Source organism: Plecotus auritus (assembly GCF_963455305.1).
Source record: "Plecotus auritus genome assembly, chromosome: 2".
Lineage (NCBI taxonomy): Eukaryota > Metazoa > Chordata > Mammalia > Chiroptera > Vespertilionidae > Plecotus > Plecotus auritus.
The window spans coordinates 171,236,436-171,256,598 of record NC_137771.1 but is presented as its reverse complement, the minus strand read 5'-3'; the positions used below and the strand labels follow the sequence as shown (position 1 = coordinate 171,256,598).

Here is a 20,163-nt window from a genome sequence, read left to right as displayed (position 1 = left end):
TACAGGACCAGTTGCTGCACAGCCCAGTGGTTAGCAGACTGGTAAGGAAAGGAAGGTCTACCTTCAAGAGAATAAAATGTCAAAATGGCTAGTGATGGAAGACTATTTGTCTCAGAGACAGGGAAGGAGATGAAGGCACTAGAGACAAAAGGTCCCTGACATCTTTCTCTATTTTCCCTTCTGTAAACAAAACAAAACAAATAAACAAAAAGCCCAGAGGGAAAGGAGTTCTCGAATAGAATTGATATTTACTGAAGATAATTCTTGATTCTGCCCTTGTCTGGGTAGTTCTCTGACCCGGGGAAAACAACTTTACTTCAATTACTTCATATTTAAAACTAGAGGCCCGGTGTGTGAAATTCGTGCACTCGGGGGAGGGAGGGTCCCCTCAGCCCGGCCTGCGTCCCCTTGCAGTCCAGGAGCCCTTGGGAGATGTCTGACTGCTGCGGAGGTGGGAGAGGCTCCCGCCACCACCGCTGTGCTTGCCAGCCATGAGCCTGACTTCTGGCTAAGTGGCGCTCCCCCTGTGGGAACTCACTGACCACCAGGGGGCAGCTCCTGCATTGAGTGTCTGCCCTCTGGTGGTCAGTGTGCGTCATAGCAACCGGTCGTTCTGCCGTTCGGTCTATTTGTATATTAGCCTTTTATTATATAGGATGAAGTGAGTGTGTGCATGTGTGTGGTTTTTCTAGCTTGTCTCTAAGGTCTCTTTTAGCTCTCACATGCTATGGTTTCCCTTCAAAGCTGATATAAAGATGGAGGCAATAACAGAGATGCCTCCCTAAACTGAAAAACTGCACTCACGGCTTTGACATCAAGACATCGAAAGTCCAGACAGTGTAGCACCAGTTTGAGGGTAACTGTGTAAAGACACTATTACCAGACTTCAGTGAGTACCGGACTTCCCTGACAAGTTAAGACACTAGTACAGGGGTGGGCAAACTTTTTGACTCAAGGGCCACAATGGGTTCTTAAACTGGACCGGAGGGCCGGAACAAAAGCATGGATGGAGTGTTTGTGTGAACTAATATAAATTCAAAGTAAAGGAGCGGAGGGGAGAGCAAGAGAACCCTCCGCTCTTTTGGCTCCGTGGGCCGGATAGAACAGCCGAACGGGCCGAATCTGGCCCGCGGGCCGTAGTTTGCCCACGGCTGCACTAGTACAACCTGGAAAGTTTGAGTAGAAAGCTACTTGCAATTCCAGGGAACCATATGCACACAGTCACCCCCTGGTGGCAGCAAACTTAAATTGCAGACTCAGATGCATAAAGTGGACAGAAATAAACATCATTGTCACTAAACTATGAGTAAGGGACAATTGTCCATTTCTTAGGCTATAATTTTCTACTATCTGAATGTCCTATCGGCCTCTTTCCCTTTATGTGTCCATCTGACTTATCCCTGGAGAACATGCCTCGATTGCTTTGAAAAGACTCCAAATAAGAGAGCCACTTCCATTAATAATTTACTAATTAGCAGGCAACCAGTGAGATCCTGTCAGAATGATCCTCACTTCAAGCCATCACAAGCTAATAATTGTCAGAACGAGGTAAAATTATGGAGTGAGGGAGGGAGCTTGGTAGCAGCAAGCACACGGTTTTTCCTCCTCTTCTCCAATTTGGTTCCTATTTATCCTCTGCTAGCCCTGCACCTTCTCCATCAACCCACCTGCTCCCCAGAAATAATATCCTGTTTCAGCTGTTTCCAGACCCCCTCTTCTTGATCAAATGCACCTGTGCTGTGCCCCATTCGTGCAGGACTCTGCTCTCTGCTTGGCAATGATTGCTTGGTCCCTGCTGACATATACACTGAGATGGCTTCATGTGGTGTTTCTCTCAAAGAACACATATGGTTGTGGCCAAAAATATCTGCATCCAAAAGAATGGTCCTAATTTGAGAATTTCCAGAGCCTTGGTGGGGGGTAGAGTTTAGGGAGCCTTTCAATGCCCTGCAGAAGCTTAGCTTTAAGAGTGAAACCAGTGAGTTCAGGAGGGGCCAGCCCATGCTTGCATGTGAGGCAGCCTGAGAAAAGGGCCACTGAAAAGGCAGGAAGCAGGGGACATGGGAGGGAGGTTTATAGAAACCACAAGGCTTATGGATGAGTGGTTAAGAAAAGAGGTGATGTTACTTCTCCTGCAGACTGGCTGCTGCTTAGCTCTGGCCGCCATCGCTGCTCCACGAGACTGACCCCTGGAGATGTTGAAGGAGCACCAATTCCACAGCATGAACCACCGCTGCCCTCATTTTGAAGAGACTGTTTTTCTTTGGCATTGACTACCAGCTTTTGTTTTTTAAATAAACACCATGGCATTTGGCAGTAGAAATAGGGAATGAAGCTGTGTTGTCCTTGAGGCCATCATTCCCCATGGAAGACAGATTTAGTTTTGGTTCCAGAGTGGGTGGGTAGTTAAAACCTGCAGAAGAAATGAGCCTGGAGGGTATCTTTCTCATATCTTTCTTCCGTCTTCTCTCTGATCCTAACTAGAGTAAATCTTCTGATGTAGGAAGTAGGCAAAAGTAAAATTATGAACTTCAGCCTGAGGAGTCCTAGGAATTCTAGGTTTTACATCATTTATGAAGATGGATATGCAGTTCCTGCTCAGAAATCTCCTATAAAGGGGGCTTTAATTCCTTCAAAATTACATCCTACAATGACATTCTATTACACATTGGCACTCAAGAAAAACTCAGCAAATAACTGTAGTTAGGTATGAAGGAAGAAAAGAAAGGAGGAGAGAAGGAAGGAGTTAACCATGACTCGGCAGGAAGGATTTATGACAATATTTACCAGCAACCCCAATACCACCCATCGTCACTTAGTAAAACTGAGTGGAAGATCACCCATTCACTCTATTTACTGTAAGAGGGAAAAACAACCATAGCAATTCCAAATTCCCTAACAGATTTGTAGATTTGGCTACTAGTCTTGCTTTGAGTAAAAAGCCAGAAGTTTGCCTATAAAGTCAAGAGGAAGGAGTTACAAGTTATTAGGCCCAGGATCAAATAGGACTCACACTTACTAGGGTCTGAGAGGTGGCAGGTCTTGAGAGGTATTAAATACAATATGGAAAGATCAAACCACAGGAGTTCTTTCTTCACCACACTATCCAAGGATGCTCAATTCTGCCTACCTAATAATGCATTTCTGCTTGTTACACAGGTCCTGGGAAAAAGTTCCCATAGATAATTAGAGTCCCCATTCCACTCCCCTTTAAAGACCTTGTCTACAGAGTTTAAGTCAAAGAACTGGAGTAGATCAAACATATGATTGAATGAGCTTTCCCCTCTTTTCCCCCATTTAAAATAATAATAAAAAAATTATTAGCTTCCCATTGTCAAGTAAACCTGTTCATATTTATTCAGCATCTCTATGGATCAGACATAGTGGCAGAATGTAGAGCAGACTCTATAGCCACACATCCAAACCCCCAAACATACTGTATATATGAGCACTTTGGAGTTAACAAAGAGCCAATCAGCTCAGTGCGATCCCAGCACCATCGATGGAGGTATGTACATGGTGTTCTGGTCCAGTCTGGTGGGAGGTTGGAAGCACCAGGGAAGAATTTCAAGGAAAAACGAAGTCTGAGTTGAGTCCTTAAGTTCCTTATTAAGCCTACTTCAGAGATGCTCTAAGGATAAATTTGGGAGGAAGTTTTCTACCAAGAAAAAATATAGCTGTTAGTATTGTAGTATTCAATTCTGTAATAATCATAATAAATATCACAAAGTAATACAGATTAAGTAATTTTCCCAAAAGCACACAGCATGCCAAGTAAAGATCTAGATATGAAAATCAGATCTCCTGACATCCAAGATCGTGTCTATGTGTGCACATGCATATGTGCATTTACATGCATCTGTGCACAGAATGCACAGGTGTGTATATACATACACACAAGGCTTACTCTCTCCTCTGCCTAAAGGGGGCCTCAGACAGACTGGTTTGGGGCGGGAAGGGGGCTGGTAGGGAGCACATGGACAGGAAGCCCTGCTGACCCCTAAAGATACTCTTCCAGGACTCCATGACAGCTACTCAAAATGCTGCTTTTCTATCCATCCCGAGAAAAAGTCAGAATTTGTTGATCTGCGTTACAGATCTCTTGATTAGAGGATCTTCAAAATCACAGCCCTCCTTTTGCATCCAGGCAGGACTGCTCCTAATTTCTCTTGTATTTTGGGATCCCGAGGAAAGAGACTGTTACTTCCTGCCAGCCTCCTGTGTTCCCCTGCTGGAGAAAATGCCTCCCAGTCTCTATTCTCTGGCCTTTATTAAAGGTCTGTGTGGCACAGGAGAAAAAGCAGAGGCCTTGGAGTCAGAACGATTTGGGGTTAATTCCTACATTTACCACGTCCTAGCTACAAAACCCTGGGTAGATTATGAATTTCTCTGATCTGTAAAATTGGAATAAAAATGATAATTCTCATGGCTATTGATTTGATAGATAACATAGCACACAGCAGGTGTTAAATACACTTTCATTCCTGTTCTCTTTCTTCACCTGCCCCCAGTATTACACTGCCCCCTTCAGTACTATTTCATATGAATGGATTTTATAAGCCAGGGGTAGGGAACCTTTTTTCCGACAAGGGCCATTTGGATATTTATAACGTCATTCGCAGGCCATACACAATTATCAACTTAAAAATTAGCCTGCTCTATTTGGTCAAACATTTAATTAACTCACCCCTAATGGCTTGGCAGGGCCAGACCAAATGATTTCACAGGCCAGATGTTCCCCACCCCTGTTACAAGCTGAGCCTCAGTGTGAAAATACCTCTCAGGTTCAAACAGGACCTAGCTTAGCAAGGTCTAAGAGACAATGTGGGGAAATAATGGTTAATGATTATTCCTATCTCCCACACCCGCACCCCTGGCCACACTTTACATTTCTAAGCTAAGGTCTACCCTCCCCATCAAGCCCCTGCTTTGGGGTTTGAAAATGTAAAGAGGGGAAAAAAGGAGTAGGAAAAGGAAGTAGAGCAGAGGAGAGGAGGAGATACAAGCAGGAAAAAGGAGGACAGCAGGGTGTGGGTAGCAGTTCAGAGCAAGGGCGCAGTGTGTAGGGAGGCAGGCACAGTCTCTGCACTGCTGACGTGCTCTGTGACCTTACATAAGCTCCTTCCTTAGCCTTAGTTCCCTCACTGGAAAATATGTTTAATAAAATCTGTATCACACAGCAAAGGAAACCATCAACAAAATGCAAAGGGAAACCACTGTACGGGAGAACATATTCACTGACACATCTAATAAGGAGTTTATAAGTTTAAGGAACTTATAAAACTCAACACCAAAAAAACGCCCAAACAATCCAACTGAAAAATGGGCAAAGGACCTAAATTGACACTTCTCCAAAGAGGACATACAGATGGTCAACAGACATCTGAAGAGATGCTCAACATCACTAATTATCAGAGAAATGCAATTAAAACCACAATAAGATATCACCTCACACCTGTCAGAATGGCTATCATCAATAAATCAACAAACAACAAGTGCTGGCGAGGATGCAGAGAAAAGGGAACACTCGTGCCCTGCTGGTGGGAATGCAGACTGGTGCAGCCACTGTGGGAAGCAGTATGGAGGCTCCTCAAAAACTTCAAAATAGAACTGCCTTAGGACCCAGCAATTCCACTTCTGGGAATTTATCCAAAGAAACCTGAAACACTAATCCGGAAGAGTAAGCACACCCCTATGTTTATTGCAGTATTATTTACAAAGCCAAGATCTGGAAGCAGCCCATGTGCCCATCAGTAGGTGAGTGGATAAAAAAGCTGTGACACATTTGTACAGTGGAATACTACTCAGCTGTTACAAGAAAGAAAAGATTACCCTTTGCGACTGCATGGATAGACCTGGAGAACATTATGCTAAGTGAAATAAACCAGTCAGAGAAAGACAAGTACCATATGATTTCACTCATGTGGAATTTAATGAACAAACTGAACTCACAAGAAAAATAGAGACAGACTCATAGATAGAGAGCAGGCAGATAACTTGGGTGTGAGGGGATATTGGGGAAGGTATGGAGGGATTGAGCAAAAAAGAAAAAAAAAGAGAAAGAATTCATGGACACGGACAAAAGTGTGCTGATTGTGGGGGAGGGCATGGTGGGTGGAGGAGCAAGAAGGTATAGGGGGGATAAATGTTAATGGGAAAAAAAATAAAATAAAGAAAAAAAATCTGTATCATAAGATTACCATGAGGATTGTGTGTAATGATATATGTGTCTGGCAAGTAGTGGGTACCCAATTAAAAAAAGTACTAGCGAACATACTTGTCAATATCAAGTAATGAAAAAGCAGGGAAGAAAAGGAAAGAAATCTTGAATTCACATTGGAATCATTAGGAGTTTTAAGGCCTCTGAGCCCAACTGCATAATTTTATAGACGAGGTTACCCAGGGCCAGGGAGGTAGTGACTTGCACAAGCCCACATGGCTCTGGAGCAGCAGAATCTGGACTAGAACCTGAGCCTCCCGGCTCCATGTGTAGAAGGTGGGAGATGGGCTGGAAAGGGCTCCTGGAAGCCATGGCCACGCTTGCAGGAGTGGGCCCTCCATGGAGACTGACCTAGTCCACCCCGTCCCTGTACAGACAGCACCTCACAGGGAGCATGACTTTGGTTCATTCATGCTCCATTCTAGCACCTGCAGACTCATAATTAAAGGAAAAAACACATCCCTTTGGTTTCTGAGACCATTATTAAGCATGGGGTGAGCCACCAGCAAGCAGACAACCAGGCAGGAAAACCTGGATTAAAGCTAATCCCCTGCTTCACAGACACTAGTCAGAGAGTGGCTGTGGTCCCATGGAGGGGAAGCAGAGTCGGCGTCAGGGAGCTCGCCAGCCCTGCATCTGCCTGGGGAATCTCCGTTTAGAAAACATTATCTTTTCATGTTTTTCTCTGATAGGCGCTCCAATGATTTGCATTCATTCCCACAGAGTGTCAGGAAGCCTGTGAAGTAGTAATAACCAGGCTTCCTAATGCATTTCAAATTTCAAAAATCAACTTAATTAAGTGGGGTTAATTTTTTTCTCCTGAGCAGTGATCAAACTTTAATTAATACTCCATTAAAATGAATTCCTGGGGGAACGCAAGCATGCATGTACCTAATGAATTTTTCTGCCAAGGGTGTTATTATAGAAGATGCTAAATGTGCCTCCTCGCTGGCCACTTACTCAATTTCAGAGTGCCCCGTGCTAATCAGAAACGTAAAGCAATTGCAGATTTGCAACCCTCCTCTCTATGGGCCCCTCTGCCCTGCCGACAACATAGCATCGCCCACCCTCCCCTCTCCTGTCTCCATGTCCTGAAGGACTGGGCCAGACCTAAGCCCAGCTAACTTCCTCCTGTGCGGAAGGCCCCCCAGCCCAGTCCCCTTTCCTCACTGGCTGTCCCTCCACCCTCAGGCAACGTGAGGACCAACTCCTTTAGTACCCCCCTGTGGCAGAACTCATTATAAAGGGTTAATCTTCTGTTTTTAAAAAATAAAATAACATAGAACACATTTGCAAACTCTCTCTGTTTCTTGCGGGTCTCTAATTTCTGACAGGCACAGCAACCAGGAGCAACAGGGTGTGGGGTGGAAAGGGAGTCTTGATCCTCTTATATTTCTCCCTATAGTGACTATTTCTACATCAGGGATTCCCAAATATCTCCAGCTACAGCAGACTCTGGAAACCACCTGTCTCTGTGGTCCCCTCCTCGCTGGAGATTTTGCCCCATATTGTTTGTGAGCTACATACCTGTTATCAGTAGCAAGGTGTTCATATCATCAACATTAGGAGGCTGGGAACTCCAGACCACCCAGGACCCTGGGCACAGCTGGAGGGTCATCATGCAAGGAAACGGACGTGACCCTTGCCAGAACAAATCCATCCAGGGCTGGCTCTTACCTCTTTGGTGTGCGTGTGGAAGGAGACAGACATGTCCAGCAGAAGCTTCCGCTGCTCCACCCTGCGCACGAAGTCCTGGATGCGCACCTCCAGGTGCCGCGCCGCCTTGTAGATCTCCTCGGGGTCACATTCCCCGGTCTGTGCCAGCTGCTCCGCCGCTTCTAGGAGCTTGTCTGCATTGGTGTATGTATTCTGCCGGCAGCAACAGCGAGAGAAAGTCAACTTGCAGTCACGAAGGGAGCTTCGCGCCTTCCCCCAGCCCACCCGGGGCTGCCCAGAGCTGGAGCGCAAGGCGTGGGCGCTGAGCCGACAGCTCCCTGATCTGGCACGGAGGAGCTGAGCCGGGAGCCTGCCTGCCGCCTCCCAGCAAGCTAGCAGCCTGCCTGGCAGCTTGGCACATAAGCGGGCACTAGCTAGGAGCCTCCTCGGTCCCTGGGATTTCTCAGAGGAGAGCTGCCCTGGAAAGAAGCGAGGAGACATGCTAGAGTCCCCATTCCCCATCCGCTCCTTGGCCCACCCCCGACCCTTATGAAGATCCATCATTGCCCTTGTGTCTCAGGCTGTGACTGTCTGAGTGGGAAGTACCTCATGCACAAAGATCGTCTGGGTTTCTATTGAGAACACCAGGGAAAAAATAACTGGGAGACCTGCTCGACTTTTCCCTCACATTCCTGTGACTCCTAGTGTTTATCTTTTGAAACAGAGCTATCTCTTAGGAGGGGAAGGGGTCAGCGACGCAGGGAGCTGACAGAATGAGGCAGCCACAGCCTGAGTGAGGCTATGCAGGCTATTCCCTACATGCCCAGGGCTTAATGCCTGCAGGAAGGTTGGGGCAGCGTCTTCCGATGTTTGTTTATTATAAGCCACTGCATGCACACCCACATTCACACACACGCGCGCTCCTCCAACCCCTGTCTGTGCATACCATGGTATTCTCCAGAACACTCTAAAAGTCAGCAACTTACAGTTATTATTTGTCAGGATGTTAATAGTTACTGCATGCCAGGGCTACAACTTTAAATATATGCCAGGGCTACAACTTTTCCTTAGCAGGCTGCCCTTTTAAGAAGATGGGACAGTCACCAATTTAGAGCTAATGAATCAGGCATCCATTGTATTTCTAAATATCCCTACAGTCACAAAACGTCCTAGAGAGTGGTGAACAAGTGGTTAGTAATGACGATGTGAACCTGGCAGCAAAAATAGTCAGAGATAAACACCAAATGAATGGAGAACTGGAGTGGATTTAGGACAGTGACGGCATGGGCTTTACGTTGCCCATGGAGAAGAGGCCTCCAGCCTCTATGGAGTTTTTGGACTCATCCAAAGACCCGGGTGTTAAGGGTTGAACTGTGTCCCCTCTAAACTCACAAGTTCAAGTTCCAACCCTCAGTACCTCAGCATGTGACCTTGTTTGGAAACAGAGTCACTGCAGATGTAATTAGTTAAGATCAGGCCATAGTGAAGTAGGATGGGCTCCGAATTCAATCTGACTGGTGTCCTTCCAAAAAGAATGTCATGAGAAGAGTCAGACACACAGAGAGAGGCAGAACGCCATGGCCAGATGAAGGCAGAGATCTGGGGATGTATCTACAAGCCAGGGAATGGCAAAGACAGCCAGGAAACCACCAAAAAGTCAAGAGAGAGGCCTGGAACAGATTCTCCCTCACCACCCCCAGAAAGAGGCCTTCGCAACACCTTGCTCTTAGACTTCTAGCTTCCAGAACTGCAAGACAGTACATTTCCATTATGGAAGCTACCCAGTTTGTGGGACTTCATTAGGGCAGCCCTAATAAACTAGTATGCTGGGGTGGAAACCTTCAGAGGCTGCCGACCAGCCTCAGTTGTATTGGAGAAGATGGGCAGGCCCTCAGCAAACACTGTCATGGCTTTCAGGAATACCAAGAGAGGCCTCAGTGGATCCTGAAGACATGCTGTCTGAAAAGCAACTGGCCAAAGCAAACACGGTCCCAAGAGGGAGTGGAGCTGGAACTGCAAAGGAAGAGAAACCCTTTGGCTCCACCTGGGGAACTCGTGGGAAAACAGATGATTCTTGTGTGAAGGAGGCTTTGTCACTGAGTTAAACAAGGGTATGTTGATTAGAGTCATGATAAGAACGCCAAAAGAGATAGGAAGTGGTAGGCAGGAGGAGATCTCGGGGGCTGTGGCCAGGTTAAGGAAGGCTCTTATGGAGTTGTCCACAATTTCTAGGAAATATACCCAGAGCTGACAGAAGAGAGGTTTTTCAGGAGTTCCTCAGGGGAATCTCAGGAGACCCCAAAGAAACCCAGAGAGTGCAACTTTGTATTTTCTAGCCAGTAAATAAAAATTTGTGGGAAAGCCAAAGCAAGCTTTCTTTCAAGTTTTGGACCAAAAGACATAAATAAAAGGCAAAACTGAAGTGCCCACTGCTTATAAGGTGGACAACTTTGCCCCGGTTTGCCCAGGACTTTTCTGATTTTAGCATCCTGGAAAGCCTTCAAGCCAGGGAAAATTGGGATGGCTGGTCACCCTAACATCTCCCTTCCAACACTGTGGGTATCTCAGGAGTACAGGCACATGTGTAATGTATGCTGCCTCAAAGGAGAACAAAATTATTCTTGAATATAATATGACAACACAAAAAACAGGGCATGCAACACAATAATAGGTAATTAGGGCTTCAAGATTCTAGACATGCTATGGGTGCTAAGAAGAAAATAAATAAAAATTGACAATAATAATAACTAATAAGGATTAAATATTTTTCACATCTCAAGGAACAGTCTAAAGCTTTAATGCATATTAATTCATCTCTGTTTGCAATAACCTTATAAAGTTGACACAGCTACCACCAGCCCCATTTTACAGATGAAGAAACCAAGGCACCAAGAATTTCTGGCCAAGGTCACAGTATGACTTGAAAGTGGTAGAACAAAGATTAAAATCTTGTTGTCTAGCTTCAGGGCCCAAGCTCCAAACCATTACCCTACCTAGTCAGGTAAAGAAAGGCCTGGAATACCATACTAAGGTGTTTTACTCCCAAGTCGTGGGAAGCCACTGAACAGTTTTGAGTAGAAGAGTATGACTGGTGTATAGTATACAGAAACACCACCCTGGCTCTGTACAGAGTGAAGGCAGAGCCTGAGGATGGGCAGGGTTTAGCAGAGGAGGGGGAGGGCTTTTTAGGCATAGGACTCTCCCTCTCTCATTTTGCCCACAGTACTCAGCTTATCGCATACCACAGCCCTTTGAAAAACCCTTGGGCTCCACCTGGAGAACTCAGGGAAAACAGATGATGCTAGAGTATTACCAAAGCACTACCTTGGTGCTTGTCTATGATGCTCACAGTCACACTGTGCTCCCAGGGGCATCTTCCTATTGGTCTGTGTGCTCCTGAAAGGTAGGTTCCATGTCTCGTTAGCCTTTGGCTCTCTGTCAGGCACTGTGGCTGGTACACAACAGGCACTTACTAAATATTTGCTGAACAAAAAGCTCAGAGATGGCAATAAGCATGGCATGTTTGGATACGTTGAGTCAACCTGACTAAAATTGGAGAGTGGTACTATATCCACTGGTTAAGGAAGGGAAGGGCTACATAATAAATTTTATAGAGAGAAAGGTACAATAAGGCACATGGGAGGACCATGGGGTCAGCATTAAAAGCTGGGCTCCTGCTCTATCCACTGCCCAGTCCTCGTCCCTATCACGACCAGGAAGAGCTTCTAAAATGCAGACCCTGTCATACATCTCTTCTCTTTAGAATGGTTCAGTAGCTTCTCACTGCCTTTCTTCGCAGTGTGACTTGTAAAATACCTCAGGGTGGCATGCAAGGCCCTTCTTTATCTGACACCTGTTATTTTCCTGCAGGTTCAACTCTCACCACTGCCTTACAAACAGCCTGTGAAATAAATTGCTTACACTCCCAGACACTCATTGCACTGAATCTTGCCTCTGTGCTTCTGCCTGGGATGTCCCTCCCCTACTTTTCTACTCGACCAACTCTCTTACTAACCTTTGAAGAACCAGCCCAGGCATCACTTCCTCCAGGAAGTCCACCCTCATAACTACTTATCCACTTTCCTCCTAACACTGGCTTAGGTGACATCTTCTGGGCTCTCAGAGTGAGCAGTGCTGACCCTACCATGGAACTTGTCACATGTTTGCCTTTCTCATCTGCTTACGTGCAGAAAATGTCTTTCACCTCTTTCTCTTAGTACCCGGCACCAAGTAAGTGCTCCATGGATAGTTAGTGAATTAATTAATAACTTACAGATGACACCAATCCCTAACAATCCTAATATTCAATCCTTGACCTTCATCAAAGACCTGGCACAAGACCTATATGCTAGAAGCCATGTTCAATGTTCAATCCCATTTGGTTTATCCTACCTGCTGGCACAGACTTGAAAAGGAATATGGCTGGAAAATATCAACTACAGTATTATCAAAGCACTACATTGATGCTTCTCTTTGCCTCAAATTGGGACAAATATCACAACAGGCTTCTGCTCACCTTCTGACAAAATCACTAACAGTTTCTGCCCCAGGGCCAGAGTTCAACCTCAATTATGTGTGTAGTTCCTAGGCATTCTTTGGTTTCCCAGCCTCTTAGCCTCTGCTTTGGACTTGATCCCTTACTAATATTCCCCAACTGATATGCCAAAAATGGGTTATGAGTGCTGGGATATCAATCCCTCATCCCTTGAGACTTACAAGCAGGGCCTGTGGGAACCAGAGATTTGGGCTGCAGTTCCTGCTCTCTCCTCCCAACCTCCATCCCTATGTCAGCCAGGTAAAATGTCCTAAATAGTTCAGCCCTTAAGTGTACCTTTCATTCCCCCTGGTGCAGCCTTGGCCCTTTAGTTTTTTGCTTTCTCCTCAAGAAAGAAACAGAACGTACTGAATAACTTGTCTCTAAAAATACAGGCATCCCAATCACGCAGGTGTGTCAGACTCCTGGGCTGAAGCCAAGGGGCAGGGGGGCTTGTTAAAGGCAAGGGTGGAAGAGTCAATGAATGCAAACACTTCTGGTGTCAAGAGCTGACTTCTTGGTAATATGGAGTTAGAACTATTGGCTCTGTTCTCTGGGGTTGAGGAGGAATGAGGCTGAGAAGTCTCTCTTATTATTCAAAAGAGGCAGTGTGGACCAGAGAACGTGACTACCACAGGACTGGGAAAGAACTCCCTTCCTAATGATTACCTAATGATTATTTTTTCCAGGCTGACATGGCTGGAACCAATGGGCAGTGAGAGGAAAGGAGCAAAAGTGCACAAGCATTAATGGGAAAGGGCATGGAAGCACAGGAATTGGGGAGGGTACAGGCTTGTCTCTGGATCTTCACATTAGTGGATGGCAGAAAAATCAAGATAATGCCTCAAACCTTACATTTGAATAGTACTTTACAGGTGACAAATAAGTCACTTTCCCCCTCCCTTCCTCACCCAAGAGGGGCAGATCTGCAGAGGATCCATCTGTAAGAAAACTGCCTGAGGCTGGGGAAAAACCACCTGACAGGATTAGGGATAACAGCACCCTGAACTCACACAGGGCTAGGAACAGTGCCTGTTCCCACCAGTCAGCCTGGAAAACCTCATGATTCACTGGATATTGGGTACAGCACTCAGAAGAGTCTTGCCTTTTGGGGGGTAAATAATTAGCCCAGGATCAAGCACTGCTCTGGTCTTGCCTAACAAATTTAAAAAGAAATACCTGAAGGGATCAAACTTTCTTCAAATAATTTAACTGTGCCACAGAATAAAGCTTAACATACATACACAAATACACAAATACACACTGACAAGGTAAAATTCATAATGCCTACTATTTAGTAAAAAAAATAAAAATTAACAGGCATACAAAGAAGCAAAAAGGTGTAACCTATAATGAGGAAAAAAATCAATCAAACTGACCCAGAACTGACATAGATGTTAACATTAACAGACAGAAAGTAAAAAAAATGGTTATTAAAACTATTTCACATGTTCAAAAATTCAAGTAGAGAAATAAAAGAGGTTATAAAAGAGCTTGCACTTCAAGAGATGAAAAATACACTGGATGGTATTAACAGTAGGCTAGACATTACAGAATAAAAGATTACTGAACTTGAGGACATAGCAATAGAAACTATTCAAACTAAAATGCTGAGAGAAAAAGAAGAATTTTATAATATGAAGCATCAGTGTATTTAAGCAACATATTTAAGCAGGCTAATATATATTAATTAAGATCCCTAAAGGAGGAGGAGGGGAGTTGGAAAAGAGATTTGAAAATAAATGACCAAAAGCTTCCAAACTTAATGAAACTATAAATCCACAGATCCAAGAAGCTCAGACAGCCCTCAACACAAGGAACACCAAGGCACATAGAAATCTAATTCAATCAAGTAGGAAAGAAAAAAATGAAATCTTAAAAGTAACCAAAGGAAAAATGGAATGCTATATACTAAGGAACAAAGATAAACATGACTTCTCATAAGAAACAGTGCAAAACAAAAAAAAGTGGAGCAACATCTTTAAAGTAAAAATAACAAAAACTGTCAACCTAGAATTCTATGCCAAGTACACCATTTAAAAAAACAAAGGTGAAATAAAAACATCTCAAGGCATATAAAAGCTAAAAGAACTCTTCACTAGCAAGCTTGAATGACAAGAAATGTTACAAGAAGTCCATCAGGAAGAAGAAAAATTTTAACAAATGGAAATGTAGATCCACACACAGGAATGAAAAGCACTGGAAATTCTAACTATAGGGTAAATCTATACAATTTTTTTCTTACTATTTAAGTCTCTTTAAAAGATAGTTGAACATTGCCCTGGCTGGGTAGCTCAGTTTGTTGGCGCGTCCTCCCACACACCAAAATGTCACAGGTTCGATTCCCAGTCAGGGCACATACCTAGGTTGCAGTTGAACATTGCCCTGGCTGGGTAGCTCAGTTTGTTGGCGCGTCCTCCCACACACCAAAAGGTCACAGATTCAATTCCCAGTCAGGGCACATACCTAGGTTGCAGTTTGATTGGGGTATACACAGGAGGCAACTGATCTCACATTGATGTTGCCTCTGCCCCCCTCTTTCTGGTATCAATGAACATATGCTTAGGTGAGGATTAAAAAAAGATAGTTGAATTTTTTTTTGTTGTTGTTTTTAATATATTTTTATTGATTTTAGAGAGGAAGGGAAAGGGAAAGACAGATAGAAACATCAATGATGAGAGTGAATCATCGATTGGCTGCCTCCTGCATGCCCCCCACTGGGGATCGAGCCCGCAACCCGGGCATGTGCTCTTGACCAGAATCGAACCCTGGACCCTTTAGTCTGCAGGCAGACGCTCTATCCACTGAGCCAAAACGGCTAGGGCAATAGTTGAATGTTTAAACAAAAATAATAATAGTGTGGGTTTATAGCACATGTATCAATAAAACATAGGACAACAATAGCACAAAGGCCAGGAAGGGAGAAATAGAAGTATACTGTTGTAAAGTTCTTATGCTATATGTATAGTAGCATAATATCACTGTGATAAATTTAAGACACATTCTATAAACCCTACAGCAATCATTAAAATAACGAAGTAAATAATTACAGGTAATAAGCCAATAAAGGAGATAAAATAAAATCATAAAAATATTCAATTAACGCAAAAAAGGAAAAAGTAAAAAGGAATAGAGATGAAACACATAGAAAAAAACATACAAGAAGATAAATTTAAACTTAAACATAGCAATAATCACATTAAATATAAATTGTCTAAATACTACAAACAAAAGGTAGAGATTGTCAGATTGGAAAGAAAGGCAAGTCCCAACTATATGCTATTTACAAGGAATGCACTTCAAATGTAAAGACACAAATTGATTAAAAGGAAAATGATAGACAAGATATAAATAATACAGCAGGGATAGCTATATTAATATTAGACATGATAGATTTCAGGACAAATAATATTACCAGAAAAAAAAGATCATATATATATATATATATATATATATATATATATATATATATATATATAAAGAGCCAGGGTTGTAACATCCAAAACGATCCAAAACAATCGAAGGCTTGACTGAATGCCAGGCTGCACGCACAGCAGGCAAGTGGGCTGAAATGCTGACCTCTTGGAGAGAGAGAGAGAGGTGGGGCTGATCAACAGCGGCAGTGGCTGCTGGCGAGGCCCAGAGAGAGAAGCAGGGTAATCAGACCCTGCTTTTCTCTCCAGGCCTCGCCAGCAGCCAAGCCTCTCTCTCTCTCCCAGAGGTCAGCAGTTCAGCCCGCTCCCAGCAGCCTGAGGAGGCTGCTGATCATCCCTGCCTCTATGATCAGGCCCAGAGATGCTGACTGGCTTAGAAACCGACCAATCAGAACCAAATCTGGGTGAATTGCGAGGAGCCAATGGCTGCCCAGGAGGTGGAGCTTTTGATGCTGACTGGCATAGAAACCGACCAATAAAACCTACTCTGGGTGAAATACGAAGGCAGAACCTAAGGTGGGGGCTGAGGAGGGGTTTTAAGGGCAACAGCTCTTTGGTGTAAGGTGTAAGAAAGTGATTCAATTTTTTAATGACCGCTTTGGCAGTATAGTGCATATGGCTGGCTATCAGTCCAGATTTAGGGATTATATGTTTTTGTCTGCTAAGAGCATCTCCTCCTGCTGAAAAAGCCTCCCCACCCCATTTAAGCAATCCTATCCTATATAATCTATCTATACTAATAAAAGGGTAATATGCTAATTTGCTAATTAGACCGGGTCGACCGGCCATCTTCCAGATGTCCGACTTCCTTCCGGACAAAGCCATGGTGGTGGGGGCTGAGGCAGAGGGAGTTAGCAGCGATCAGGCCAGCAGGGGAGGGCAGTTGGGGGTGAGATCAGGCTGGCAGGGGAGGGCAGTTGGGGGTGAGATCATGCCGGCAGAAGAGGGAAGTTGCAGTGAGATCATGCCGGCAGGGGAGGGCAGTTAGGGGCGATCGGGCAGGCAAAGGCAGTTAGGGACAATCAGGCCAGCAGGGGAGAGCAGTTAGGGGTGAGATCAGGCTGGCAGGGGAGGGCAGTTAGGGGCAATCAGGCAGGCAGGCAGAGAGGTTAGGGATGATCAGGAAGGCAGGGAGGCAAGGTAAGGGCGATCAGGCCGGTAGGGGGTCAAGGTAGGAGTGGTCAGGCTGGCAGGCAGAGGGGTTAGGGGCGATCAGGCAAGCAGGCAGGTGAGTGGTTAGGAGCCAGTTGTCCCGGATTGCGAGAGGGATGTCCGACTGCCAGTTTAGGCCTGATCCCACAGGCAGTCGGACATCCCCCAAGGGGTCCCAGATTGGAGAGGGTGCAGGCTGGGCTGAGGAACTCCCCTAGGGGCACAAATTTCATGCACCAGGCCTCTAGTTTCATAATAATAAAGGGGTCAATTCATCAAGAGGATATAATAATCCTAAACATTTATGCACCCATGAACAAAGCTTCAAAACACATGAAGCAAAAACTGATAAATTTACAAAGAGAAATAGACAAATACACAATTACAGCCAGAGATTTAATGCCCCTCTCAATAATTAACAGAACAAGTACACAAGACATTAATAAGAATTTAGGATATTTGAAAACTCTCAATCAATGTAACATAATAAACATTTAGAGAACACTGCACCCACAACAGCAGAATGCACTTTTTTTTTCCAAGTGCTCACAGAACATTTACCAAAATAAGCCATATTTTGGGCCATAAAACAAGACTTAACAAATTTAAAAGGATATGAGTCATATAAAATATTTCCTCTGATCATAATGTAATTAAAACATAAATCAATAAGAGAAATAAATGTCTCTGGAAAATCCCCGAAGAGTTGGAAACTAAGTAACACACTTCTGAATAATCCAAGGGTCAAGGAAGGCAACATCAGTTTACCAGGTGCCCACAGTGTGCTAGGCTTGGTGTTAGGCTCTTTAAATACACTGCCGCTAAGTTTGGGGATCAATCATAAACGTTTTATGAGTTTCATTTTACAAATGAGGAAACCAAGGCTCAGGGAGATAAAGAAACATGATGAAGAATGTTATATATTTTGAAAATGGCAGATGCTGTCTCTGTAAACTCCAGGCACTTTTCATTGAACCAGGTACCTCTCTAAGACTCAGTGTGAAGTCTCCATCTCCTCTGCATCTCTGTTACTTTGCATTATAGTCACTCTTAACACCTTTAATTTTTAAAAAATATATTTTTATTGATTTCAGAGAGGAAGGGAGAGGGAGAGAGAGATAGAAACATCAATGATGAGAGAGAATCATTGATCGGCTGCCTCTTGCACGCCCCCTACTGGAGATTGAGCCTGCAAACCGGGTATGTGCCCTTGACCAGAATTGAACCCAGGACCCTCCTATCCGCAGGCTGCTGCTCTATCCACTGAGCCAAACCAGCTAGGACACCCCTTTAATTTTTAGATTATGATATTGTAAATGTTCATTTACAACTGCCATATTTTTGTTTAGCACCACATTTCCAATGACTACATGTTAACTTTTGAGAAAGGATTGTATTCTCCTTGAAGGAAAGAATCTGGAGTGGCCAATTGGTTGGAGCATTGTCCCGTGCACCAAAAGGCTGCAGGTTCAATTCCTGGTCAGGGCACATACCTAGGTTGTGGGTTTGATCTCCAGTTGGGGCACAAATGGGAGGCAACTGATGGATGCTTCTCCCTCACGTCGATGTTTCTCTTTCTCTCATTTCCTCTTTAAATCACCAAACATATCCTCGGGTGAGCATAACACAAACAAGAGTTCTATCTTACTCCTCTTTTCTATCTTCACTACTCATCATGCATCTCGTAGGCAAAGTGCTCTCCTTTCAATAGGCACACAACCAAAACACTGCAGCCCAGCATCTTGTCAGCAGCGAGGCTTGGAAGTGGATCTTTCTCTTATCTTCTAATGGAGGTAGTGCCAAGTTTAAGAATAAGTAGTGATCCAAGGGTTCCTTGGTAAGTTTCTTACTTAGTGCTGGGAATGTATTTTCCATGTAAATGGGAGTTAGATTCCCAGGAGAAAGAAAAGAAATTCAGTTGAGCACATAATATCTTTAAAATATACCAGGGTACTACTGACATAACGCATCATGGACAACCAAATTCATAAATAGGTGATACAGGAAAATGCCTTTCAGTTTTTATCCTGGAGCACCAGGCACACATATCTCCTCCATCTGCTGGTCTTGCGAGGGAGGAAGGGGTTGGACTTGGTGGGAAGTTGGCTTTGGTGGGAAGCAGTAGGAAGGAAAGGAGGAAACTACTTGGTACCAGTGATGGGTTAACCCACCGCGTTCCCTCTGCTGGATGGACATCTTAGGTTTCCGAATAAGGGAACAAACAATAGTTGCCTTTGTTAGGGTAATTTGCATGTCCAAACAAGGAGTGTCTACTGAGTAGTCCTATTCAGAAGCTCCTGGAATTGGAGACGGTATGAACCTTCGGTCTACTAATTGAGACTGTTACCAAAAATAATTACTGCAGAGCTGATACCTCCCAACACAAGTCGTTTGGGTGCTGAGATTCTCTCTGGGAACCTAATCGCCAGCTTTATCACTTTTGCACTTGCAGTTATCACCCAGTTATCATACACATCTCTACTTGCTAGAGAGCATTTTCCTTTCTCCGTCTAAACTGCTTCAGCACCTTTCCCTAGTAATAATAAATGGTATAATTTCAGAACTCCACAATTTTTAAGTAAGTTTTCTTTTTCTACAGAATAACTTTTGTGTGTTTAATATGTACCCAGACCTAGGAATTCTAAGAGCAGTTGTTCTTCCCTAGAATGCTCTCTCTTCTACGGATTCCTTTCTTTTCCTTCTAATCCACACTAACCCTCTTCACTCACGTTACGCTCTAAAGGAACATCAATATATTTCCTCTCAGATACAGGCTGGAAGCTGAAGATCTAGTCACTCAGGCTAGAGAGCAATATAAATACATAATGAGCATTACCTGTCAGTATACTGGTATTATCTATTTATCACAATAAGAATGGAAACATAGAAACACATTGTTTCTGGACCAAAAAACAGAGTCAATCCTAGAAGTTGACAGCATAGGTTACAAGATATGATCTGACAGACTATACCAGGTCCTCCAGCTTGTAAGAACGGATCAGTCAGGTTCCAGAAACTGTGACATCCCCCCACCCCCACCCCCACTCCCCACACACACACTAGGGGACTGAGACCTAAAGCAAGGAAGGACTTTCTCCCTGACCCTCGCCACCTATTGCTCCAGGGCATGGAGACAGCTGAAGGCAGAGCCAGGACTGGTGCTTAGA

The 20,163-nt window shown here is 44.2% G+C and overlaps 1 protein-coding gene across 26 annotated transcripts in view; it reads right to left on the bottom strand.

Annotated features, from left to right (window-relative positions):
* Positions 1-20,163, bottom strand: part of KALRN (kalirin RhoGEF kinase) — a gene marked incomplete at both ends in the record, with an annotated part of 667,375 nt that overhangs the window by 300,325 nt on the left and 346,887 nt on the right. For 24 of the 26 annotated variants that reach the window (XM_080657248.1, XM_080657225.1, XM_080657253.1 and 21 more), the window contains one exon: positions 7,898-8,089. In XM_080657248.1, coding sequence (XP_080513374.1) covers positions 7,898-8,089 — 192 coding nt within the window. Of the gene's footprint in view, positions 1-7,897; positions 8,422-8,482; positions 8,573-20,163 lie in introns of those variants that run through there. The other 2 variants (XM_080657240.1, XM_080657239.1) reach the window with 2 other exon arrangements.